Source organism: Gopherus evgoodei, chromosome 3 (genome assembly GCF_007399415.2).
Source record: "Gopherus evgoodei ecotype Sinaloan lineage chromosome 3, rGopEvg1_v1.p, whole genome shotgun sequence".
NCBI classification, from domain to species: domain Eukaryota; kingdom Metazoa; phylum Chordata; order Testudines; family Testudinidae; genus Gopherus; species Gopherus evgoodei.
In genome coordinates this window covers 166116350-166143720 of record NC_044324.1, presented here as the reverse complement: position 1 = coordinate 166143720, position 27371 = coordinate 166116350, and the positions used below count along the sequence as shown (strand labels likewise).

Sequence of the window (27371 nt, the reverse complement as noted above, 5' to 3'; positions counted from 1 at the left end):
GGGAATTGGACAGCCATCATTGATCATATCAACCATGAAAGAGTTTACAAGAAAGGTGAAGCAGGAGTAGTCTTCAAACCTGGCCTGAAAGTCATCAAGCAGTCCTTATAATTTACCTCTGTATTCCTCCAGTTTGTGATCATCTGCTTTGATTTCAGGGAATGTGTTTACTCTACTCTTGAGATGGAGAAAGTGGTGGAAGTCTCTTGATGCTATGTCTCTTTGCAAAAGCTTTAATTTGTTCTGGAATCTGAAGACTGTCTGAGTAAGGTCAGAAATAATCTTATCCTTCCCTGGAAGTGCCAAGTTGAGAGTTTGCAGATGCTGCATAATATCAGTGAAAAACATCAGATCCTGCATCCATTGCTCATCGTTCAGTTGTAAGATAGGCTCCAACAGTTCCACAAACCTATTTAAGACATTGCTGGTTGATAACCACCTCAAAATACAGTAGAAAGAGACATCACTGGGTTTGTCTTCAAGATTCAGCTCTTCAAATAAATTTTTGAACTGAATCTTCCCATTCAAGCAGATGAAATTGACAGTTTCTAGGACTATTTTTGTAGCATTTTTATACTTGAAGTATCTGCCTATGACATGTTCACAATGGATGATGCAATGAACAGGGAGAAACTCCAGAAATTTGGAATTGCTTTTCAAGAGTCCAATAAGGTCTACTTTTTTTCCAGCCATTGCAGGCGCTCCATCCATTGCAACACTGACAAGTTTATCCAGTGGTACATCCGCATTTATTTGTCAAGCGTGTTCTTTAGATCAACACCACAGATTGTTTCTTTTAGCGCCACTAGGTCCAATATTTATTCTTTCACAATTACATCTGTGGAAACATAGCGAACAAATATCGCTAGTTGTGGTTTATCTTGAATATCGGTGGACTCATTGACAGCTAGGCTGAATGCTAGAGAATTCTTTAGATCATTTTGCTGGTTGCTTGCAATATCAGCACTGATCTGGGAGATCCGCCTCTCTGTAGTGTGGGACAAAATTGGAATTTGCTGTATTAGTCATTGAAGTTGTGTGTTACTTGGATCTAAAATGGCAACCACTTCTGCAATAGTCTTCTTAACAAATTCTCAATCACAATATGGATGTTTAGCATGAGTGATATTCCATGCCATAATAAAACTAGTTTCAGTCACTGTGTCAGCTTCCTTACTGAATGCAGAAAGTAGTGTCCGTTGAGGCATAATTTTAACGTGGTTAGCTTGTTTTTTGTTAATTCTGATCCAGGATGGTACTTAGATGAAAAGTTATTATGAGTCGTTTTGTAGTGATGTTTCAAGTAGCTCGCTTTATAGTGAGAGTGATGCATTGCAAATTAGGCACAGGGGTTTGCCACTTTTACTAGTGAATGCAAAATCTTCCTCCCATTCTGGCTGAAAACTTCAGTTTTCTTCTTCATACTTGTGTTTTTTTACAGTTTGAGGATGTCACTGTCACCCACAAAATTAGCTTAGGGTTAACCCTTAAAGCTAAAACTATTCAAATGCAACTTATGAACAGTACACAGCCTATAGTGCAGTGGTTCTCAAATTGAGCCGCCGCTTGTTTAGGGAAAGCCCCTGGCAGGCCAGGCCAGTGTGTTTACCTGCTGTGTGTGCAGGTTCAGCCGATCGCAGCTCCCATTGGCCGCGGTTCACTGCTCCAGGCCAATGGGAGCTGCAGGAAGCGGCGCGGGCCGAGGGACATTCTGGCAGCCCTTCCTGCAGCCCCCACTGGCCTGGAGTGGGGGATCGCAGCCAGTGGGAGCCACGATCGGCCGAAACTGCAGACACAGCAGGTAAACAAACCGCCAGGGCTTTCCCTGAACAAACAGCGACCCGAGTTTGAGAACCACTTATGTAGTGTGCAGCATGCAGGGAGATCACAGCACAGGAAGTTTGGACAGCACTACTGTGATGCAATTTCCTGTTATAATGAGCATGTGCAGCTGAAGCCGGAGCCTAGGCGCCATCTGCAGGGCTGAAGCCCCTGCACCAGCTTGCCTCCTCCTGCAGGGCTGAAGCCCTGAGCACTGCCTCACTGTTCCCTGCAGGGCTGAAGCCCCAAGGATCAGCGCCCCTGCCTCTGGGGGCTGAAGCCTCAAGCTCCGGCTCACCCCGCTACACAATGAAACCCTGACCCTTTGCATGCCCACAGTAGGGCTGAAGCTGAAAGCGCCAGATCACTACCCCCCACGGGCCTAAAATCCCAAGACTCAGCGCCCCCCAGTGGGGCTGGAGCCGCAAGCAATTTTTCATAATAGTATCTGTCCATCAACAAAAGCCATCAGGCCTGTCAGACTTTATCCTAAACCAATCAAATACAGGTTAAAAAAAATGTATGTGAATGATGGAATGCAATTTTTCTCCAGTACCTGAAGCAGAACCTCTCACTTCAACTAATACAATGCCTGGAGATTAAAGGGTTAAGGGAAACACTATTGCAATAAGGGAGTCATTATTTCAATATTTCACAATACATTCCAAAATGATATACTAAAAAATTTTTAAATGTAAATATGCATTTACATTAAAAAGGGGAAAACCCATATGAAAAAGGAACTATCAAAACACATCGCAGTCTATTTGCTAAACACAGAAAATAAAGTAACATTGTTGGTCAGGAATCAGGACAACAAATTCATGAACATCCTACTAAAGCTCTATATAGAACTTGCATGTTGCCAGCATCTGCTCCAGAAAGTACATCATTATTTTTTTTACCACTGCTGTATGTACGTTCCTATTTAGGAATTTAAATGATTGTAAAGGAAGACTGATGTCAGAGATCCAGGGATCAATGAGAGATTTGGACAAGTAGAAACATCAAAATACCAAAACTGATTACTACCAAGGGATTACAAGGGGGAGAATTTTCCATTGAATCTCATTGCAGAAAACACAAAATAGACTGCATAGCATCCATATGCATAGCATCCATATTTTATTTATATGATTATGTAGCACCTAGAAGAAAATTATACAGAGCTCAAACCTAGTCCATATAGTTCTGCTCTTAAAACTCTGCCTGACCCAAGACCCATAACTAACCAAAACAAATTAAATAATAAAAATATCGACTAAATAAAAAGCCTTGTAGTATGATCTGAAGCTCACCAACCTTCGGCTCTGATGTACAGTCAAGGAAAACAAGTTCCACAGGCCAACAAGTTCCACAGGCCAAGACCCTCTACTGAGAATGTCCTTCCATTCACCTCAGGAACATAAATGCTTGAGGCCAGAGACCTCAAGTGTTGTGATATGAGATAGAAAAGATGGCAGCCTCTTAAATAATTGGATCCCAGCAACACATAAGGCTTCAAAGAGGGGCCTTCATATGGAAGACCATTCCATTTCTACATCAATCTGGTTGACAATGGACTTTTCCCATTCACATTCTCTGCTCTACCTAAATATCGATCTCAGTGAAAAATGCCTCCAGCCACATCTCATTATTCTATAGTTATATTTTTAAAACACAGCAAGATTAGGAAGCAGTCAGCACATGGAAGAAAGACCTCCAAAGAATTCAGTGCTGCAGGATGTAATGTTGATGCACCAGGAGGAACTCTTCTCTGGGTCAGTAACGAACTGATAACCCATCAAAGTGTGAAGTGTGTTGATTCATTCAAACACTTTTTGAAGAGTAGGGCTTTTATTAATACACTAGAGATGCCTTATAGTGTCTTTTTAACACCAAAACTGATGCTGTTGAAAGTGACATCTTTCAGATGTGTAATAGTATCAAGGACCTATTTTTGTTCACTGAGGAGTCCATAGAACTTTTCACAAGGACAAGGAAGAGAGTGCAAAATTCTGATTTGGGTAAATATGCACTTCCTACCTAAATTCTTCCTGCTATTTCATTTGGAATACAGTATTATTTCTCTCTTCTTGTTATGCAGTGTTTCTGACCACTGTTAAATAATTGCCACAATCCACTCCGAAGATGTCTGCATTTCAACAAAGTCCCTATAGGGCCAAATCCTGAAGGCCATACTCACATAAGTAAAAGTGTTAGGCTCATGCTAAAGATTGTATGTCTCTACATTTGTAACACGCTTTGAATTATGCAACTATAAGAAATTATAATAAAAACACATATACACATAAAGACTGCAGAAAAAAAAAAGAGGTATTTCCTTACCATGACACTCTCCTCCCACACTCCCAAGCAGCACGAATTAATATACCATTATACTTTATCTGCTGAATCATATTGCTTAGCTGCACATCAGTTCTTTACTAAAGTTTGCAAAACATGGAGAAACCTTAACTCTACCACGAACCTAGACAGTAAATTTGGAAAAGTAAACGGTAAATATGTTCTTTACTGAATACATCTAACACATGGTTCGATTTCAAAATAGCACAATGATTAAAAACATTTTTTAATCTTGCTGATGATTTATAATTCAAAATTGATTGCAATGATAGGATGGAAACTTAGAGCTTGATCCTGCACCTTTCAAGTCAATGGGAATTCTTCCACTGACTTGAATGGAAGGAGGAACCCACACTTCCAAAATGCTGATGATGATCTCAGTTAGTTTTATAACTATCCCATAACATGCACTAAAAATATAAAATCTCTTGTTAATGCTACATGTATTCAAAACTCTACCACTATGATCCAATGCAGAACATTGTTAACCCTAATTTATAAAAACCTGTAACATAATAACGTGATAGCTAGTAAAAAGACCAAAATGTGAATGAATTCTTATCATGTGCAATCTACAGATTTTAGATAAACAATCTGATTACCCAAGTAGATCCCTGAAAGACTGTGGAAAAGGAGCATATTATCTATGCTCATAGTTACTGAAATGGCCACTTGTCAAAATTTTAGGGTCACAAAACTTTTATTTTCTGTAGCATGTTTTGATGTTCTTTTAATATTGTCAATCCATGCAGAGGGTAGGGTTTTTTTTATTATTATTACAAATTCTTATGTGCCCTGTAATAAACAAGCCCTTAGCAGTGCTTGGCAGAGACATCATGTGCCCACAGCTTTGTTCATATTCCCAAAAAGTTATGATCTCTCTTTTTTTAAATTTAACTTTTGATTTTTGAAATTACTACATTTACAGGAAAACTAGAAATGTTTACTCCACAGAGACTTCAAAAATTTCTGTTCAGTTAGTCATTTCCAAACATTCAAGCATCAGGTTCAAATGCCTCTTCCTCACTTTCAACACTCACTTTAACGCTAGGCCTGATGCAGCACCAGTGAAATCACAAAATGGAAGTTTTGTGACTGACTGCAAGGGGAGCAAAAGCAGGGTCGTTGTCCCACCTACAGCTCTTCTTTCCTTTTCCTCCTACTTGTGCCCAGTTCTCCCTTCTCATGGCTCCTTTTGTTCATGTCACCACTTATATTTGTAACAGCCTCCCATTTCCTCTAGGCACTACGTGTTCTCCCTCTCCTCCTCCAAATCCCTCTACTTTTACAAAAGCCTTTAAACTTTCATCTCATCACTCAAGATGCCTCCAGGCCATTCGGTACTTGTAATTGTATCTATCGTTAGCTCATAAGGGAAGAAAGAATATCTGTTCTACATTTCTGAAGCACCTTGCAAACTCTCACAGTGCTCTGTTGATAACATATTATTATACCCCATAAGTAAACTATAACAAAATCAGCAACCTTGCTGAAAGCCCACAAGCCTTACATATATTAAAAATATTTGCAGCTAACATATGTGAGGGGCGCAAGGAATTATTACAGGTAATTAACATCCTTAAAGAGCTAATGCAATAGCTATTAAATCCTGATGTGTTTTCACGCCACCAATTTTTTCCAAAAGTAGGGCTAATAGAGATTTTTCACGTAAAACACAGAATCTTGAATTAATCCAATTCAGTCTCAGCAAGAGCCCAGATACAAACTTGAATATGAGGCGCAACCAGCAAGTATTAAGACATAGCTGGGCCCTGGAACAAGAAAATATTAGGACATAAGTACTAGCCCTGGTATATGGCAGAACCTAGACCCATTCATCATGCAGTGGGACACAGACTCTTTGGGGCTACTTCTTTCAAGTCCTAGATTCCTGTGCATATACACTAGGTACTGTGCATAACTATACAATATAAAAAAATCCTACCTAAAAGGAGAAACTCACCAAAAAGAACATTTAGAGAAATAAAGAATTTAAAAAATCATTTTTCTTTTAGAAAAAAAAATCTAAAAAAAAAAAAATCAGCCAGAAAAAACACATCTTAGTATCATGCTGCACATATAGTGTACCTTGCAAAGTCAAGTAACCATCATTTAGTTTTGTGTACATCTCTCCCTCATTCCCCGTTGCCTAATGTCAATTGTTGTGTAAGTCACATTTAACCTAGATGGTAAACTCCTTGGGGCAGAGATTGCATCTTTACTATCTCACTAAAATACCATGCACATGGAACCTCTAGAGTTTCCCCAGTAGACATAATAATAAAAATTAAAAGCAAATATGAATCTAGTAATTTAGTAAACCCTACGCAAATGGATGGCCCTGCTGATAACTGGCACATATTACGAATGTATCTTACTGATTTCTCTCAAGAGGTCAGTCAGGAAGGAAGAGCTATTCTTCCTCCTTTACAGCATAGAGATGTCATGTCATGGCCAGAAGAAAGGCTATTCAGTTATCTTAACTTAGAGCAGTTAATATCCGGGTTAAAGTGAGAAAGCAAGCAATGGCACAATCTTCACAGCTCGGGGTTTACTCCTTAAGGGATCAATATTATCAAGATGAATATGTTTAGAAAGAAAACTATTGCCAATGAGGCACAACAAGATAAAGTCACAAATACTAGAGAATGGTAGTGAGGACAAAAGAAATCTAGTCAATCTCTGCCGTTCCATATAGAATTAAAATACATACTGACACAGTAAAATCAGCACTCTAAATAAAAACATATGGCCTTCTTCTCAAAGAATTATTCAAATACTTAGCCCAGATTTCAGGTCTGTAATTCTAGACAGTTAGTAGCATCCATCCTACTATTTCCATTTCTGACCACATTGGAAATGAAAGGAGAGAGTGCCGGTGAAATTCTGTTCAAAAGCACTTCAGGAGACATTTTAACTTGTCCTTCTTTCCTGCTGTACTGAGCTCTGCATGGGGAAAATCAAGAAATTACCTGTGGCAAATTCCCATGCCATGTAAGTAACTCAAAGGAATGCACTGGGATTGCAGGGGTTTTTTTCTTAAAGCAATAAATTTGATGTGTTAGGTACTATTATTCTAACACAGTGATGAACTCAAACATTCAGGAATGTTCCGTAATTATAACAGACTGAAGTACATACAGGTTTATAAGAGAAATGAGGCAGAGTATGATAAGGCAGTTCTCTCCTCCTAACTCAATAATCATGGGCAAGTGGTCAGATCAGGAAGGCTACTCATTGAATCTAAACAAAATAATTGAACCTTTCCTGGCTCTCTGCTTTTATTAGATGATCCAATCCCTATTAGTACGCAAAATCAACTGAAATGGACCAGCCTGACTCCTAAAACATAGCAATGCTACAGCCTTGCAAATTAAAATCCATAAGTTGACAATCCTGGCCCCACTGAAGTCAATGGGAATTGTGTTATTAACTTCAATGGGATCGGATTTGTCCCACTAGGTATATTTTCATGTGTAATTTCTAGTAAGAATAAAACATCAGAAAATAGATTAATTTCACTACTACAGCTGGTACAACCAGGACTGGCATCACTTCTGCAATTCTATTTCTTCACTAAATACCTATTTGGAAAGACTTCTCTGAACATATCAGATTTACTTATTAGTAACAAATAATATAATGTTTATCACCCAAACATCTCATTGCACTTTTACAAAGGTATCACTATTCCCATTTAAAGATGGGGAAACTGAAGTGCAAAGACATATGGGTAAATTTTCAGAAGTGCCTACGTGCGTGGGAACTTAGGTTTCCATTAAAAGTCAATGGGATTTAGGGGCCTTGGCCATTTAGGTGCTTCTGAAATTTAACCCTGAATGATTTACTCAAGATCATGCGGAGTCACTGGCACAGCAGAGTACAGAAACCAAATTCTGTACTCTGATTCTAGACCATAGCTTTTATATGTTTGAAAAGGTCAGCTGATGCTCTATTTATCCTCTTACTGCAACACAGCCTTCAGTTACTCTGGGACAATATCTCGCATCCTCTATCTACAACCCAGTAGAGTTCACATATACAAAGCATCTCTAGAAACCAATACGCACAGAATAAGCCTAAAATCTGGGGATTTGAAATTTCACCCTTTTCTCCATTTTCATTATGCTATTTTTCCTTCTCTTATCAACACTGCTCCTTGTACTACTGCTATTACTATGATATCTTTCTTCCAGAGAACAAGACAAAGACAACAATAATGCTGTGTATGGACTGTGGCTATTATCAAGTGTTCCATAAAGAGAATAATAGTTCCCTGCAGTAAAACCTTCACAATATCATGTTTTCTCTTGTTTTAACTTGAATCAAATCCCAATTACAAACATTAGTAGGCGACTAATGGCTAATTCCTACAAATTAATAACTCCCTGTAATGGGTAGCAGTGTGAAGTATCTGATTTAAAAATTTAGCTTTTATGAAAGTCATTCACATGAAAATATAAATCTTCAAGAAACAGAGCCTAAATTAGCACTTTTAAAACATTATATTCAAGCAAAGGCCTAGCACTTTATGGCAACCAAAAGACAATTACATTAGTGTCTATCTTACATAATTATCTCAACTGAAAATCATAAGGTTGCAGTATGCTATTGTTCATGGCATTTCCAGAAGGCACAGCAACAAATATCTGTGATTGTTTTCAGCTCAGCATGGATGGATTGTCATGGACTACATCCCCATAGCCTCTTCGAAAGACACAAAGGAACACCCGGATGTAAGTGTTGAGAAAGATAGTGGTTTTCACCAATTTTCCTATAGAATGTGAGAGGCATGACCCTTTCACCTTTCTGCATAAAAAGGAAGTGAGTTCAGTTTTGACTTTTGGATTATATGGTGATCTTTTTTCTGATTCGATAGAATCTTCAGTCACTTGAAGCTGAACCTTGCAGGATCAGGCCCTTTATCTTTGATTCACAAAACACAAGGATACTGTCAGAATAAAGGGTTAACAGAGCCTATTCATTCCTCATCCATCTCTGATTATGAGGTAGAGCACATCATTATTTTCTACCCGTATTTACTTCACATTACAACAAGTGAAAAGCACAGAGAGTCCTGTGGCACCTTTAAGGACTAACACAGCTACCCCTCTGATACTACACAATTGAGTTATTGCTCTCTTTATCAACATCGCACAATGCTTAAAGAGATACTATCAACTAAATTTACAAATAACATTTAATTTTGTAAACAGAGGTTTTACAAAATACAATATGTTAACAATCTATCAGAATTTTTTTAATTTTAATTCATATTGAAATGTTTTTCCCCCTCATTTAATCCTTCTTCTCAGTACTGTAAACAAAACACAACAGTACTGAGTTAACCAAAGTGAAAAGAAAGTGACCAGAGAGCAAAAGTGACCAGTCAAGTTTCACTGCCTAAAACAAAATACTTGAAAAAAGAAAACAAAAAGCACAAATAAAAAAAGTAAATTAATTTTTTTGAATCCTTGCAGTTGTAATAATCTGTTACTAGTACACAGGTAAAACTAACATGTGCTTTTACTCTTAACAATGACCCTCTAGATCTGAGGAAATTATGAGTGGGAACTGTCAGGCAGCATGAGGGATCCTAATTTAGGCTATGCCTTCCCTTCAACCTGGATGGCAGCATTATGGATATACATAAATTAATCCATATGAAAGCAGTAAAGAATATATTGGAGGAAACAATTCTAAACTGGCAGAGGAAATGGATTTGAAATTACTTAAAGGATCCTTTCCATGTAATCCCTGATTCTGTACCACGGTTTCCAAAATAAGAGTTGCACTGATGATCTGTTCAAAGTCTGAGGATGATACTAACAAACATAAAATGGGGCACTGGCAGACTGGTGATGCCCTTAACTTTAACACATGTGTGGGGACTGTAGCAATAACAAGTCTTCCACATTCAATGCTCCATCCTGATCTGAGACAAAGCCACTCAGATCAGGATATTGCTTCACAAACTCCTATTTTAACACAGCATTATAGCAGCAATCTGTTTTCTTATCAGGATGGATGTTGGAACCTGTCACTTACACAGGGGACAATACATAAATCTAATAGAATTGCTTTGAGCAAGGCTGCAGATTAGAGTGTAAACTCTTTGAGACAGGGACTATCTTTTCACTCAGTGTTTGTACAGCACTTAGCGCAGTGGGAATCTGGTAAATGTCTGGCTCTTCTAGGTGCCATTGCAATACACATAACAACAAGACCAGGCCCCTCTTCAGGCTGAAATGTTGAATATGGAGACTCATCATCACCACCACAAGCAGCTGGGATCAGGATGGTATGTCATATTGAGACCTGTTGTCACCACAGGCCATACCTGAGATTAGACCAGGGGTCGGCAACCTTTCAGAAGTGGTGTGCCAAGTCTTCATTTAGTCATTCTAATTAAGGTTTTGCATGCCAGTAATACATTCTAAAAATGTCTCTTTCTCTAAGACTATAATATATAACTAAACTATTGTTGTATGTGAAGTAAATAAGGTTTTTAAAATGTTTAAGAAGCTTCATTTAAAATTAAATTAAAATGCAGAGCTCCCCAGATCAGTAGCCAGGACCGGGGCAGTGTGAGTGTCACTGAAAACCAGCTTGCGTGCCCCCTTTGGCACATGTGTCACAGGTTGCCTACTCCTGGATTAGACCAATGCACCCCAGGCCAGGAACCACTTCAGTCCAGTGGCAAACCTATTCCACACTGGGACCCCTCGCACCACCGCTGTGGGGAGAGTCATCGTAGCAGGATCCCTCGTGCCAACGGTGAGGAGAGGCATCCAGCATGTTGGGACCCCTCCTGCACCCACGTTGGGTGGGGGATGGGGGGAGCATAACCTATAGCAGGGCCCCTCATACTGCATGGGGAAGCCCCTCCCCTAGTTCCCCTCCATATCTACTCCACGCCCCCAGGGCGAGAGAGACCCGGGAGGAGACCCCCCCCATTACCTCATCCCCCACCCTAGCCTGCTGGGGGTGCTGCTCCCTTTGGCCCCTCCCCCGCGCTGTCTCCAGGTACCTGCAGCCACTACGGGGCAGTAGAAAAAGCCTTAGCCTCGGCCGCGGGCACGCGCCTTACCCCTGCACAATCTAACGGGCGCGCCCCTGTCTGCGGCGTGCGCGCTCCCAGCCCGCAGTTACCGGGAGAACGGTAGGGGGCACGTAACTGTAGGAGGCTCCACACATGCCTGAAAGAATGTCCCTGTCTCCCAGTAGCGGGGGGCCGCAGCCAAGAGGGAGAGGAGAGAGTGGAGGGGGTGACCCACAGGGCGAGGAAGGAGAGAGACAATGGGAGGGGGCACTGCAATCAGGCATTTGACAGGAGCAACCCCGGGCTGGTCGAAGGACCCCCCGTGGGCAACCAGCGAAGCTCCGGAAGTGGCTGCCCAGGCAGCAGGGGGTCAAAGTTCACAGGCCGGAAGCCCTGCCGGTGAGCCTAGCGCAGCGTCCTAGGGCTATGGCAGCTGCTGGCCCGGCTGAGGTGGTGGTGGTGGGATCCTGCATGACCGACCTGGTCAGGTTAGTACCTGGAGTCGCTCGCTGGTGCGCCAACAAGCGAGCGTCAGTCGGTGTCCCAGCCCCGCCCCCATCCTGGGCAGCACCACCCCGCCCCCATTGCCCGGGGGCCTAGACTGAGGCACAGAGACGGGGAGGGTCACATAATGGGGCCGAGGCTGCAAGAGAACCCGGGGGTTCTGACTGTAAACCACAGATCACACTGGGCTGGGAAAATCCTTTCGCCCCACGAGCCTGTGCTAGTAAAACCAGTGTCAGGCGTCCTACCTACTGTGCGTGGATGAATGGGGAGGAACGGGCCGAGTGTCATAGGAGAGCAGCACCAGTCAGAAGGGAGGGTGGATGGAGCAGGGATGAATGGGAGTGAAGCAAAGACCTGCTTCGGGTGTAGCGGGAAAGGAGAAAAGGCTGAGCAGAACAATGTGACCGAGCTGCCAATTGGAGGGTTGGTTCTAGCTGATCTCAGCCATACAAGTAATGCTTTGAGAGAAGAGTGTAGACCTAGGGAGAAGTGCACTGAGCGGAATGCCTGCGGCTGACCCTCTGTTTGAATGCGTTGTCCGCTAGCGCTCTGATCAGACGCCTGTGGTAACTTGAGGACGGGGAAGATTGAGTCTTGGGGTTTCCAGCTGTACTCAGGCTGTTCAAAGTTCTCTTTGGCAGAAATGCAAATTAAATTTTTCACTCAGACCATAGTAGTCTGTGACCCCTTTCTTAGATCCAGGCAAGCCTACTAGAAGGACAGTTTGATTTGATCTGAAGAGAGTAAATACAATGTGCAAACAAATCTGTTGCTACTTCCAAGGTAATTTTTCTCTATCACATAGGCAAGAGATAGTTTAATATGCTAACCAGAATAAGCTCTATGGTAAAAAGAGCTATAGTAGGATTAGTTGTTGTTCCTATGAAGCACATTTGTTTTGATTTTAAGGTGGGAGATGGCCTCTCCTATTTTCACATACAAATATAGAATTGCCAACCTCAACTATTGAGGAAGCATGAGCATTTTTTTAAAAGAGTTTGGTTCTTGGTTTTTGCCTTCTGGTTTTTGAGCCTTTAAGCCATGTTTTCAAGCTTTTCTACAAAGGTTAAAAACCTCCTTTTAAAAAAGATATGAAAGCTAAGATTCTCATGAAATCTCTGGATTGCCATAATGGGGGTTTTATGAAAAATACCAAATATTGCAAGACTTTGTAGTAAAATCGCATGAGTTGGCAACAGTGCTAAATACATATTAAAGTGCCCGGCCCTGTCAACTGCAGCTAACTTGCAAATCAGTTGAGTTGCGCACTATTGTAAATACACATTTTAAACGGTGTATAAGCAGATTTGGTTGCTTAAAATAAGACTTGAAAAATGTCTGGAACACATCAGCTGACTGTACTGTTTTTCTGGTGTTTTTCTGTACACCACACACACTCTCTCTCTCTCTCTCTCTCAAGTTGCTGGTCAGAAAGTATAAAATACATGGCTCAGAAGAATATGGAATGTGCAAAACACAGACACCATTCCAGAATTCAAGAAAAACTGTCCACGGGTTTTGTGTCAGGAAGATTAAGTGTTTTGTGTAATTTGTAGAAAGCATCAGATGCTTTCTGAGAAAGATAGGCCTCGTATAAGCAGGGTAGACCTTTTTAGAATTGATCTCTACATGTACATGAATTCTCCAGCAGATTTTAAAGTACTAAAATAGAAAATGTGGCCCTTTATCCACAAAAAGTTCCTGTTATTAGTTTGTTCTGTAAAATGCAATGCCAGGAGATGCAAAGTTGTCACATATTTTACACAAACTGTCACAATTGTTAAATGTAGTTACAGTCTTAGGCCCTGTTGTGATTGGAAAAAAGAGTGTGTGTTCAACTGTATTAGTTTAATGTGATTAAAGCTTGGCCCTTGTTAAAACACATAAGATAACACATTTGAAGTCATGTTAGCTGAACCTTTTATAGCTAATGGGTTAAAACATATTAGCCTGCAACTTAATAGGCATTGGAGGGCTTTTCACTTGTGTTAAGCTAACTTGATTTAACTAATATGATTTGGAAAAACCTACCCATTTTGGTCTTCAGTATACCGGGTCTTGGGCCTTATATGTAAACTAGTGTTTTAAAAAAAAATGTGGAAGGCTGCAATAAAGGTAGCTCAGTTGAGCTAGCTTAACTTGTTTGAAACTCCACCTGACCTGTGTCTATGTTGGGGGCAGGTGAGATATTCAGTTGAGTTTGTAAGATGACTTGATTGAAAAAGCACCCCTTTTCTAAGTCTCTGCAATTTTGAAATGCTGTACATTTGCAGGCCAAAAATTACTTTAATCTTGTATCAAATTACATTAATACCCATGCTGAGGAAGACTTTATATAGGCAATTTCAAAATCTCTGAGGGAGGTGTCTCAAAAATGCATACAGAAAGCAAGATGTATTACTGTGCTTGCTTATGGATCCAGTGATGAATTTGCATCTGAACTAAATCAGCGTGCATCAGATTTGTGGAAGATAGGAAACCTTGTACTCTCTTTTCTGGTGTACCATTTGGAAATAAAAACAGGATCAGAGAAAGCTGGTGTTATCATGTAGGGAATAATAGCTTTGTGAGAGTTGTGGATATCAAATCAAAACCTGTTAGATTTTGTGTAAACAGGGAAATGAACTGGAATAGCTATTCTGAAATATTTAATCTGAAATACTATTCCTGATTCACTCCCCATTTGGATGCTCTTATTCTGGAGTGAATCAGGAATAGTATTCCTGATTAAATTAACAACCTATTTTATTCTAGAATAATTTTCTGCATAGACAAGCCCTCAGTTTGAATTTAGATAGCAAAATAGTACATAGTGCTGGTCATGCTTAGACAAGATGCTAGTGTTGTGATTGATGCCATGCAAAGCAGCAACCTGTGCTTTATATTCTAGATCTTCTATATTAAGAAATCCTATCTTGAAAAATTAGAGTTTGTGTTGAAAGACATTTAAGTCTCTGTGACTCTGGCAACCCAGCTGACCTGTGTCACTTAACAAGAGGCATTACAATTGTATCGGGACAATTCAGTTGTATGTAAATTTCAAAGAGATGTACTAGACAGGAATCATTAATTGATTCATTTGTAGCAATAGAAACTAAGGATAAATACTAGGTGTATTATTCTTTGTTTACATGTATACTATTAGACATTTAACAATTTAACCAAATTAGCTTGTAGATGCTAATTTCTTTTCATGTCTTAATTGCCTTTATATTATGTATGCATCTGTTTTCAGTCAACCTTAAGATCAAAGATGTGAGACGCTGCGTGAAATTAACAATATTGCATATATTGTCTTCAGTTTATCTATCCACGATATAATGTATAACCGGCAGTTGCCTTATGTTAATAAGTGTAACTCGATTACCTGTGTATGCATAATAAATAGAGTCAGCAAAAAGTCCCGTGGCACCTTATAGACTAACAGATGTATTGGAGCATGAGCTTTCGAAAGGACTCTTTGCTGCTTTTACAGATCCAGACTAACACGGCTACCCCTCTGATACTTAATAAATAGAATATTAACTTCAAAGTGATGGGACAATGTCTGCTCAACAAAGAAGAATCCTCAGTCACATGCTGTTCTCAAAGCACTGACTAGCCCGCTTCAGCTATAAAAGTGAAACCTGGGGCCTGATCCTTTCATCTCTAGTCTGCTGAACTTTAAACAGGGAAAGTTTAACCTATGGGATTGAGATCTTCCAAGTAGTTATTTGGAATACCTGGGAAAATGTATAGAAAGACTCTCTATCAGACTTTACATCTAAACAGCATTTGGATTATGACCTTTTGAGATGGTTCCAGAGAGACTTTTACAAGCCAGCAGATATAACATCACTGCTATGATCCTGATATAAGAACACGGAAAATCACTTGTATGTATATCATTCCTTAACCATTTAATAATTCTCTTATTTTCTCTTATTAATAAATCTTTAGTTAGTTTACTAAGGATTGGCTGACAGAGTGATATTTGAGTAATATCTGAAATATATATTGATCCGAGGGGAAGTGTCTGATCCTTTGGGATTGGTAGAATTCTAAATATGGTGAATAGGGTTTTTAGTAACCTGTCACTATTTGACCTGTTTGCCCAAATGGACGCCAAGAGCTGGAATGCCTAAAGAGGACTGTTTGGCTTCTGGTTAACTACTGTGGTACTGCAGAATTTCTTTTGTTACTGGCTTGATGGATCTAATTATAGAATAAAGAACCAGTTTGAGGGATTGTCTGCCCTATTTCTTGCAGTCTGCCCTGAGTATGGCATTCTCCGTGCAGCCTATCTCGGCACCCAGTCACAGTCCCAGAGAATGATGGCAACTTCAAGCATTCACTGGTTGAGAGCTATTTTTGAGGTCTCATCAATGTATGCTGGTTTACTAATGAGGACAGAATACTGAAGGCAGTTATCAAAAGTTATTTATCTGTCACCTATTTGGAACATATTGAAAACATTAAATCAGAAGCTGATGTAGCATAGCCCAAGTTAGGGACACTCTTAAGGAGATCAAGAGAGAGACATTTTTGAGACTTTGCATTTAATTAAAGACTTATTCACCACTGACACTTGAAGTCTATCTTACTTTTCTAGAGGAGAATCTTGTTGAGAATTGCCTAAGCTATAAAATGCTATGCTATGATTCATAGCAATGTAATACAATCTTTTGTCTGAACAATTAAGCTTAAGGATAGCAGACTTGAAGGAATAAACAATTCTGTGTCTTTGAGACAAAGTTACAAAAAATATCAGATGCATATGCTTGAAGTTGCCATTATACATATGGATGCCAGATTCACCAGGCTATAGCAACAACCATTCAATACTTAACTTAATACAGTGATCTAGCAATTAAAAACAAACAAACAAAAAAAGAAAGATGGCCCTTTACAGCAGTGTTACACATTGAAATCTGCTAGACCAGTTTCTGTGCAAGTAGTGAGTGAGAAGAAAATGGAAGAGTGCCCTGTTTCAAATATTGCTTCTAAAATTAGATTTAAATGCCATCAAATTCACTAGAAATAATAGTGCACATTCATATTTTTAAAAAGGTTTTAACCACCAGGCCACCTGCCTTTCAAGACTGCTTTTGAAAGAAATTCTGTTCTCACTGTCACATAGCCCTGCAGTGCTAGAACATGGGTTTTCCACAATTACTTTAGGATAATCAAAAGAAACTCTCATACATATATGCAGTAAACCACACTCTTCCAGCTTCTAGTGGGACCAGGAACAGAACATATTTGTGGGTACAATCAATCAATACTTCATAAGCAATAGCAGACTGTAATAGTGGAAAACAAGACCAGCATTATTCTGTATGGTTCAGATCTAAATATCAAAACAGATACAATCCATAATATTTAAATATTAGACATTTTACTTGAATTTTGAAGTTTTTTATTCTGGCTCACATTTTGATTTATATTATAAGGGCAAGATAGTAAATATATAAGCCCAATGAGAGTCAGACACTAAAAACACTTAGAGTAAATACAAGAAACTTTAGTACAATGGTCCAAAACAGCAAATGCAGAATGCAGAGAAATCCCTTTATATAATCTCTGCGGCAACAATATTTCATTTTAATTTGGGAGAATGAGACCACAGCCCCAAAATGAACAACCATGTTTTTTGTTAGATGTTCAAAATTTGAAAAAATAAATAAATTCTATAAATGTTACCCCCACCCCCGCCCTCCTGCTCCAGTCTGTACAGTCTCACTTAGAGCTGGGAACTGAAACTAGGAGTCCTGCCTCCCAGCCCCCTTCTGTAACCACTAGTATTATTAATTATTATAACAAGCTGGCTGGCTGACTGACTGTGGAAGAAATGTAAAGAGATGGAAGAGAGAGCATCAAGCTACAGAGCAGCCTGTGCCTAAATCAGAGTGAACAGTAGTGACAAATGCATGTAGGGTATTAACCCCCAAGCACACTGAAGCCTTATTTTATTTGACAGATGGTGGATGTATTCTGTCTGTTTTTGACAGACACATGAGTCTTCTGTCCCCTCTAAACTTTGGAAATACTTACATAGTTTGTGTTGCCAACAAAAGGCCAAATTCCCTGCGGTGTAAATTGAGGGAGTGCCACTGATACGCATCCTGGAGGGTTTTACACCTTCCTCTTAAAGCTCCAAAATTGGCCACTGCCAGACAGGATATTGGGTAAATGGTTTGTCGGACAGTTCTGGTATGGAAATTCCCGTTCCTAAGTTATGTTCTTGCTAAAAAATTGTAAAATAAGTAAAAATAAAGGTAAATAATGTAATACCTCTTTAATTTCACTTTCTTTATGGGACAGAGAAAAATATTTCCTTCCTCTTCTCTTTCAAATGGACATTTTTTTTTTCCTTTTCTCTTCTCCTTTTTGGTTTCCATGCATGTCTTTTCCATATGTGCACATTTCCACAAGCTCACACACATGCCCGTTCATAACATTCTTTCCTGGTTTTATTATTTTTCTGCTTTTACCCACATGCCCCTAGCAGCAAAGGGAAAATCCTCCTCAATCCCCACAACCAATCTCCACAGCAGTGGCACCTAATTCTTGTTAGCTTCAAACTGCTGTTGCCTGCAGCAGGAGGAAAGCACAATTGTGAAGGAGTACAAGCGTAGTACAGCTGTGGGAATTATTCTGTTGAATCCAGAGAAGTTAGTAAGGCATGAGAGAATGTGTTGTCTGAGGAGTTTTTTTATTATTATTATTTATGTAGTAATGAGAGACCTTGGGTTGATTTCAGAACCTTGTGACTCTTTCTATGTCGTCTTCTCTCTGACCCAGCAAGGCCTGGGTATTCAGTAATGCAGCGCGTAGCCTCTTGTGTATTCTGCAATGACTCCTGTGGCAGATCTCAAAATGGCACTGATGAGCTCCAGCGGAAGTCCTGTAGGGAAGAATGATGTAACTTGGGACTCTTGAAGGAATGAAGGGTGACCAATGAGATGGGATCCTATATAATGGAAACCGGGGTAGAGGTGGGGGGAGGTAGTGTTTTTGCACTACAATCCTTGAACACTTTAAATGTGATAAGTGACCTAAGCTATTACTGTTACCCACAATAGAAAAGTTCTGCACCATTTATCATGATCAACACTCACTGTCTAAGAGAAGTTGTTGTCTGGTAAAACAGGAGATGGTATGGATATTAACTAAGGAGCATTGGTAGTATTCAAGAAACCGGCTCAATACTTGCAAATGTTGTCCCTGGCTCTTACTAGTAACATTCACTTTTGTTGTTTGTTTTTAAAATAGGTATCTGATGGTTGTGTCACAATTCAAGGCAATTGCACCTATATTCCCCTTCCGTGATCCAGCAAGAGCACCCGCTTTTAGGCTTTAGCCCTCGCCTCTCTTAGGCAGATACCCTTATCTCTCTCCCTCCTGACTGGGTTTTTTGCATGAGGGCATAGTTCTGGTCTACACTGTGTTATTCCCAGCAAACTAGACAGGCGAGCATCTGCACTTAGCGCGCGCTCTCTCTCTCAACAGTGTAATTGCCCACAGTTACAAGTTACCACACAGCTCTGTCAAAGTCAGTGGTACTCAACCTATTCATCATTGTGGGCCCCATTTGTGGCCAACAATGTGTTACTTGGGCTGCAGAATGAGAACCAGAGCACGCACGCACGCACCCCCCTCCCTCCCCAACTGCCCCCTACAAACCCTTATGCCTAGCATGTCTCGCCCAAAGATCCCTCCACAGAGTGGGGCCAGGAGTGGAGCCCTGATGGGGGGCTGGGCAGCAGAAACCGTGGACCCCACTGTGTGGAGCCAGGCAGCAGGCCCCACCCTGGACCCAGCTGGCTTGTAGGGCAGCTGGGCGGCAGCCCCAACCCCGCAGGGCCAGCCAGCAGCTCCAGTTCCAACCCCAACCCCATGGGACCGTCCCTGGGTCCTGTGGGATCGGGCGGCAGCCCTGGACTCCAACCCCACGGGGCAGTGCCCGGATCCCTGTTGGGACGGCCCACGACCCTGAACCCCCCTGCAGGGGCAGCCTTGGACCCCGCCACACTGGGCAGCCAGGCAGCCAGCAACCCAGACCCCAGGAGGCCCGGTGGCCTTTAGCACACAGCCACAGTTGTGTGCTAATTGGGCCGCATGCCAGCTGTGGGTTTAAACACTTCTATTCGTAACATGAAAGCATTACAGAAAAAAAATATTTAAAACAATTTAAAAAATGTATATGCATGCTACGAAGCTCACCAGAGATCATCCCCCACCATTCCAGCAGGGGTTCTGGTAGGATTCAGTTCTTCAACCCCCATGCAGAGATCTTCCTGTGGTTACAAGTTCATAACAGTCTCAACTCAGAACAAACACACCGACTGGGCAGATCAGCCTGTTTCTTTGTACGGCTTGGGTTTTTGATTTTCAGATTCCAAAAGAGTAATAAGTAGACAATGGTCCCTTCCTCAGGGCATAGCTTCAAAAGGCTGGATTTTTGCATAACCAGGAGGAAGGAATTTGTATTCACCTCCCCCCTACACATTTTCCAGTAAATCCACTTCACAAATATTGTCCAAAAGAGCATTCTTGTCTGCCACATTATTCAGTGTACTTCATTATTCAGGCCTATAATAATACATAGCATTTGTGTTTAATACAATGGACTCCAAAGATACTTAAACTTATTTCAATAAGGTTTTCTAAAGATGTTTCAGGAAATTGCCATATCTGTCACATATAACAGACTGAAGGAAATGTACAGATGAAACTGTCTGTACACTATCTTTTAATGCAGAAGTCCAACAGGACGCCACTTATCAGACTTCATTTAACTAAAATTTCTCCTGCCTTTTCATTTGGGTATGGTGTCTTCACTTCTTGTCTTGAACTGTTGTGTAGTGTGCCTGTGCATTATCAAACTGCTGCCTACCATCCCAGAAGTGACTGTATTTTAGTGGTGGTTACATCATCCCCGTTTATGGATTTGTATATCTAGTTTGTAAATAGCTTTGGGATCCTTCAAGATGAAAGGCTCTACTTAAATGTAAGATCATTATCTCCTCCAGCATTCCTCCACTCCCTATGCTCTGCTCAGAAGTCTCTCTTTCACCTAGGGCGTGATCCTGCAAGGTCCCGAGGCACTGAAACACAACTTATAATTTTTCAACCCTTGAGTAATCTCACCAACTACTACTCAACGGCTGAAAGTTAAGCACATGCTTATGTGTTTGATTGGATTGGGGCTAGAATGCTCAGTACTCTGCAGGATCGAGTTCCAATTTCTGGAGTTATACTGTACCTTGCTTTGTGTTGCCATATGCCTGAAACACAGTTCCCTTCCTCCTGCTCCTTAAAAACTTACTTGTTCCATGAAGGAATGCAGCTATAATAGCCATGCCCAGTTCTTTGTTAATGCTCATGCAGTTAGCATTTTAGCCTTCAGGGCAGAGACCTAATGTCTGTTTGGCACAGTGAATTTATTATATAGAACGGGTGGGCAAACCTTTTGGCCTGAGGGCCACATCAGGATATGGAAATTGTATGGCGGATCATGAATGCTCATGAAATTGGGGGTAGGAGAATAGGAGGGGTCTGGCTGGGGGTGCAGGTTCTGAGTTGGGGCTGGAAATGAGTTCAGGGTGTGGGAGGGGGCTCCAGGTTGGGTGGGAAGGGTGAGGGCTCTGGAGTGGGGCTGGGGATAAGTGAGTTGGGGTGCAGGAGGGGGATCAGAGCTGGGGCAGGGGGTTGGAGGCTGGGGGTGAGGGCTCTGGTGTAGGGCTGGGAATGCAGGGTTTGGGGTGCAGAAGAGTGCTTTGGGCTGGGACGGAGGGCGAGGGGGGATCACTGGGACGGAGGGCGAGGGGGGATCAGGGCTGGGGCAGGCTGTTGGGCCACCAGGGAGGGCTCTGGCTGGGAATGAGGATGTGGGGTTTGGGGTATAGGAGAGTGTTCTGGGCTGGGACCAATGGGTTTGGAGGGCAGGATGGGGATCAGGGCTGTAGCAGGGGATTGGGGCATGGAGGGGGCTTGGGAGCAGGCTCCAGGCGGTGCTTACCGCAAGCAGTTCCCAGAAGCATATCCCCCCTCCGGCTGCGATGTGCGGCCAGGAGACACTGTCCCAGCCACAGACGCCACCTCTGCAGTTCCCATTGGCAGACGGAGCAGCACGCAGAGCGACCTGGCCTCACCTGCGCTTACTACATAGCCAGCATGACCCCCTCTGACTCCTGTTTCTTGGGAGCTGTGCAAAGTGGGACAAGCCCCCGACCCCGCTACAGGGAGCACAGGAGCAGGGTAATCTCCAGACCCCACTTCCTGGTGGGAGCTGAGGGCCAGATTAAATGGTCTGACAGGCTGGATGTGACCATACTTTGCCTGCCCCAATATAGAACCATTGACTCTCATGGACCTATATAATTAAAAATCATAATGCCACTGTGCCTCGGAGATAGAGAACATCTAGTGAGTCAACTGTACCTCTAACTATAACTTTCAATTTTTTCACTGTTTACAGTCATAAAACATTTTCCCCGTAGTATCTGTGTGTATGTATGTGTTTATTCCCAGTGTCTTTCCCATTCCACCCAGATTTCCCTCCTTTATAGTAAAATGAGGTCACTAGAAACCTATGTTTGTGATAAGTCATTTCCATGGCAGTAGGCTATGATGTCATCAGTGGAGGATTATCCCCTTCCTGTGTGTGTTCGCAATTCAAAATTATAGTTTGTGAGAGAAAGTTTGTGTTTACCAAGCTTTTAAACTTAGTCCACATGAGGTTGGTAAACTATTGCTTAATTCTCAAGAGTTCACATGGGGTAATGGAATAAATGAATTAGGAAGCCTTTTGATTCTAGCAGGTGATAAGTGCATTTAAAAAAAACAAGGAAAAGAACATCAGTCACTCTGTCTTGCTCCTCACATGATGAGAGAGTACATTTATGACTGACTCAGTACATTATCCCAGTATGCTCTGTATTACACAGAACCACTTCTGTAATGTCTTGGCTTAGAACATCACAATTTTCCAGTCACACTTGTTTTTTTTTTCCTTTTAAGGAAGTCAGTGCTAAACAAATATACTGTAAAATATCCTGCTTTGCCCCCAAAACGTAAATCATTCCAGTATGCATATCGCTCGTTTCATCTCTATTTCATTGATGCCCTACTTGTCAACTATCAGGAGCTCAATGTCTTTAACCTTGTGAGGTATCTGTATTTTCTGCTAGCTTGGTCACAGCAGAGGCTGTTTTCTGCCATCTAATATTGAAAGTAAATTAGTTAATTGAAAATCCACAATTAAATGTCAGAGCTACTGCTGCTACCGTAGATGAAAAACATACATTTGAAATTGTGGGTTTGAGGTGTAATTCATTTCTTTCCTGAAATAATACAGCAGTCTTAAAGCCAAATAGGTGAAAGATATTTGAATACAGAAGTTGAGGAGTTCAGTTTAAGGTTTTATAAAAAAGGTAATGAGTTTTGATTCTGGAAATGGAAAATAAAGATTTACCTTTTTATTATTGTTTATGGATTTTGATTATAGTTAATTCCACACACAAAAACCTGAACTCTCATGCAGTCTCTTTCTAAATAACTTGGACTGGTGAATTTGAAGGGGGGGGGGGAAACACCACATAATGTTGTCCATTTGCACAGAAGTGGATTGGGGTCATTAGAGTGAAATAAAGGTGTGCTTACAACTTTTGTCAAAGAACCATTAAGACTAATGACTACGGGCTCAATCCTGCTCCCCCTGAAATCAATGGAAGCAGAATTGGGCCTCCAGTATGCAGGACTGGAATGGGGCAGTCAAAGAAGAAAATGCTTCTTGTAGATTCCAGGTGGGGACTAGCATTACAAACTATTAAGGTTCACAACAGCCCGCAGATCAGTGTCTTCGGTTGAAGAAAATGGGAAGTTAGTAAGAGGGGCCCAAAACATCAAGATCCATCAAATACATTTTCATCCAAACAACTGTGTCTCTTTTCCTTGGTTAACAGCATTACAAGTTAAGAGTGTTTGTTCATTTCTGCTGCTTGAAGCATACCATTGTGACGATGCGGTTCTGGTGGGACCCAACTGAGAGTGCCAATTCAGGACCAATTGCTCAAACAGGGCAGTCACAACCCAAGGCTGGGGGTTTTCCACCTCTAAGGCAAACCAAACCAGCCAGACAAAAATGACTTCGGTTTCACCCCACTGGCTAACCACAAGTCACACAAGCAATTTCCTTAGACACTCCAGTCTCCCAGTGTCACCAACAGTGCCACCCATCCTGGGGATGAATGGTTATGAAAACCAACACCCCAGTAAAAGAAAAAGGTTCTCTCGATCCCAAAGGACCAAGCCCCAGACCCAGGTCAATATACACATCGGATCTTACCCACAAATCACGCTGTTGCCAATCCTTTAGAATCTAAAATCTAAAGGTTTATTTGTAAAGGGAAAAAGGTAGAAATGAGAGCTAGAATTGGTTAAATGGAATCAACTACATACAGTAATGGCAAAGTTCTTAGTTCAGGCTTGTAGCAGTGATGGAGTAAACTGCAGGTTCAAATCAAGTCTCTGGAGAACATCCCCCGCTGGGATGGGTCATCAGTCCTTTGTGTAGAGCTCAGTTTGTAGCAAAGTCCCTCCAGAGGTAGAAGCAGGATTGAAGACAAATGAGATGAGACATTAGCCTTATATAGGCACTTCCAGGTGTAAGAACACTTCTTTGTTCTTACTGTGGAAAAATTACAGCAAAATGGAGTTGGAGTCACATGGGCAAGTCCCTGCATACTTTGCTGAGTCACAAGGCGTATCTGCCTTCTCTCAATGGGTCGATTGTGTAGCTGATGGTCCTTAATGGGCCATCAAGCAGGCTAAGCAGAGCTAACACCAACTTGTCTGGGGTGTTTCCCATAACTGCAGCACCAATTTGAAAAACAGACAGTATACAACCAATATTTCAACTACATAATGATACAGACATACAGACAGCATAATCATAACCAGTAACCCATAACTTGGTCTTAGACACCTTATATGACCCCTTTTACATAGGATTTGGTGCCACTACAGGACCTTGGTTGCAAACCATGTTCTATATGGTCCCAGTTTATATCAATAACATCACAACCATTCTAACATAATGGCCCATACACTGTTATGTGTTACGTGATCTCACCTGCTACAGAAGTACTGTTGTTCCCTTCTGATTGCACAGAATTTCTAGATCACTGTGCAGATGCAGGGAGCTGCAACACACAGTGATATGTAGGTGAATATGCCTAAGGCATTGGGGGAGGAGACACCAAATGGAAGGGAGGGTTGAGGTGATTTCACTACCTGTGATATGTCAAAGCCTTTCTGAAAATCCCAGTACACTATATCAACTGGATCACTCTTATCCACAAATGTTCAGTTTTCACAATGGAGAGACATGATCAACGGGGTCCACCAAGGATCTGAACTAGGACCTGTGCTGGTCAACGTTTTCATTAATGATCTGGAAAAGAAAGTGGACAGTAAAGTGACATAGTTTGCAGATGAAACAAAATTATTCAAGGTAGTTCAGTCCAAAGCAGACTGTGAGGAGTTACAGAGGAGTTACAGATCTCACAACAGTGAGTGACTAGGCAACAAAATGGCAGATGAAATTCAACATTGATAAGTGCAAAGGAATGCACATTGTGCAAATTAATCCCAACTATACATATACAATTAGAGGTTCTAAATTAACTGTTGTTCTACGAGAAAGAGATCTTGGAGTTACCGTGGATGATTCTCTGAAAATTTCCTCTCAATGCACAGCAGTGATGAAAAAGGCTAAGAGTATATTAGAACTATTAGGAAAGTGATAAAATATAAGACAGATTATCTCATAGTGCCACTATATAAATCTAGGATGTGCTCCTCTTTGAATATTGTGTCCAGTTCTGGTTGCCCCATCTCAAAAAGGTAATAGTGGAACTGCAAAAATTTCAGAGAAGGGCAACAAAGATGACCACGGGCATGGAACGCCTTCCATGTGAGAAGAGACTAAAAAGATATGGGTTGTTCATCTTAGAAAGTAGATGATTGGTGGTGGGGGCTGATAGAGGTCCATAAAATCATGAATGGTGTGGAAAAAATAAATAAAGAGCTGTTGTTCATCCTTTCCAACAACACAAAAAACAGAGGTCGCCTGATGGAATTAATTGGCAGCAGAAGTACAAACAAAAGGAAGTACTTTTTCACATAATGCACAATTAAGCTATGGAACTCATTGGTATGGGATATTTTGATGGCCAAAAGTATAACTAGTTCAAAAAAGAACTGGATAAATTCATGGAAGGATACGTCCATTGATGGTTGTTAGCCAAGATGGTCAGGGGGATAACCACATACACAGGGTAATCCTGACCCTCTGACTGCCAGAAGCTAGGAGTGTAAGATGGCTAGATCATTCCATAATTGCTGTGTTTTGTACACTACACCAGAAGCTCTGATATTGGCCACTCTGAAAGACGGGATATTGGGCAAGATGGACTATGCTCTGACCCAGTGTGGCAGCTCTTACATTCTTATATTCTTAAATTATTTACATCAAATGATTTTGACTGGGCCTTGGCAGCTTCAGATGTATATGCTGAACTCCCTACAAGATTTTTGCTTCACCTCAAATTATGCAAAATGAACACTATGCTGCATTCTCAATATACTCACTAGGAACAAAGTAGTGTATAAAGATTTCCATCATATGACACTTAACGTTGTTTGGCACGTGGTTTGTGATTGTTTCTTAGGCTATTATTGTTTATGGATAGATTTCCTAGTCCTTCATCCCTTGTCTCTAGAAGCATTTGTATTCCTGCCACACAAGGTTGATTGTAGATTAAAGGGGAAATTTTCTATGGTAACTGCTTGTTAAAATGTCCATAGGACATTGCTGACACAATGAAGATCTATTGTATTGGAGATGTAACACTAAATACTGAGAACATTGTATTTTTCTTCTTCATGAGATGTGGAACATTATGTTGAATAGTTCCCTTCTGTCTTGTTTATAAATTACTTACTGCATCTACCAGTAATGGAAATAATTCTCTTCCTAGATCCATCTATGGACATAAATATCTTTACTAGCATTTGGTGAATTTTAGTAGTCATGACGGTAAGGAGCTGCTGCTGGCACAAATCAGAAGCTGCAGTAAAAAATCTTATAGAATTGATGGTAACAAATGTGTGTGTAAAAACATTCTGGACAGGCATATATGTGACATTGTCTTTAGGAATTGTCTGAGCTGTTCTTTCCATAGAAGAAGTTTACTAGCAAGGAATTTTTCAAAAATAAAAATGGGGGGGAGGGAGAGCCCTAATTGTTAGCACCCCTTTCCCCTCTTCCCCCTCCCCGCCTCCGCCGTCACACACAGTAAGCTTTTTCAATTTGACATCTACTGTTTCCATCCTAGCCTAATATATGATGTATTATGTGCACAGACAGAACTGGAACAGGGTTCTTTACCAATATGTTGCCTAAACAAAGGGGTGAGGGTATTTTACAGAATAAAGAGATCCTTGTGGAAGCTTATTGTGAAAAAAGATATTATTGACCCAGAGTAGGTTGGTTCTGTGTCCTCAAACACAGCCTTCTGCTTTCAGACTTCCTTTTTTTCTGTCACCTGTGAATCTGGACCTGTCCCTCAATGCTTGTTATCATGTCTCCCTCTAGCACAGCGGTGCT

The 27371-nt window shown here is 41.1% G+C and overlaps 2 protein-coding genes across 4 annotated transcripts in view; one reads left to right on the top strand and one right to left on the bottom strand.

Annotated features, from left to right (window-relative positions):
* The window catches only part of BABAM2 (BRISC and BRCA1 A complex member 2), a 341856-nt gene extending 330527 nt beyond the window's left edge, over window positions 1-11329 (bottom strand). The window contains 3 exon segments of the mRNA XM_030557316.1: window positions 6953-6977; window positions 6980-7113; window positions 11198-11329. Of these exon segments, the coding sequence (XP_030413176.1) occupies window positions 6953-6977; window positions 6980-7079 (125 nt within the window). The 5' untranslated portion in view covers window positions 7080-7113; window positions 11198-11329.
* A 50-nt stretch (window positions 11330-11379) lies between these two features.
* RBKS (ribokinase) overlaps window positions 11380-27371 on the top strand; it is a 112139-nt gene continuing 96147 nt past the window's right edge. Inside the window, exons 1-2 of one of the 3 annotated variants that reach the window (XR_003999691.1) lie at window positions 11588-11697; window positions 13137-15942. Coding sequence is in view for 2 of the 3 variants with exons in the window: in XM_030557318.1 (XP_030413178.1) it covers window positions 11636-11697 (62 nt within the window). In the remaining variant the exon portion in view is untranslated. Of the gene's footprint in view, window positions 11698-13136; window positions 15943-27371 lie in introns of those variants that run through there. The other 2 variants (XM_030557318.1, XM_030557319.1) reach the window with 2 other exon arrangements.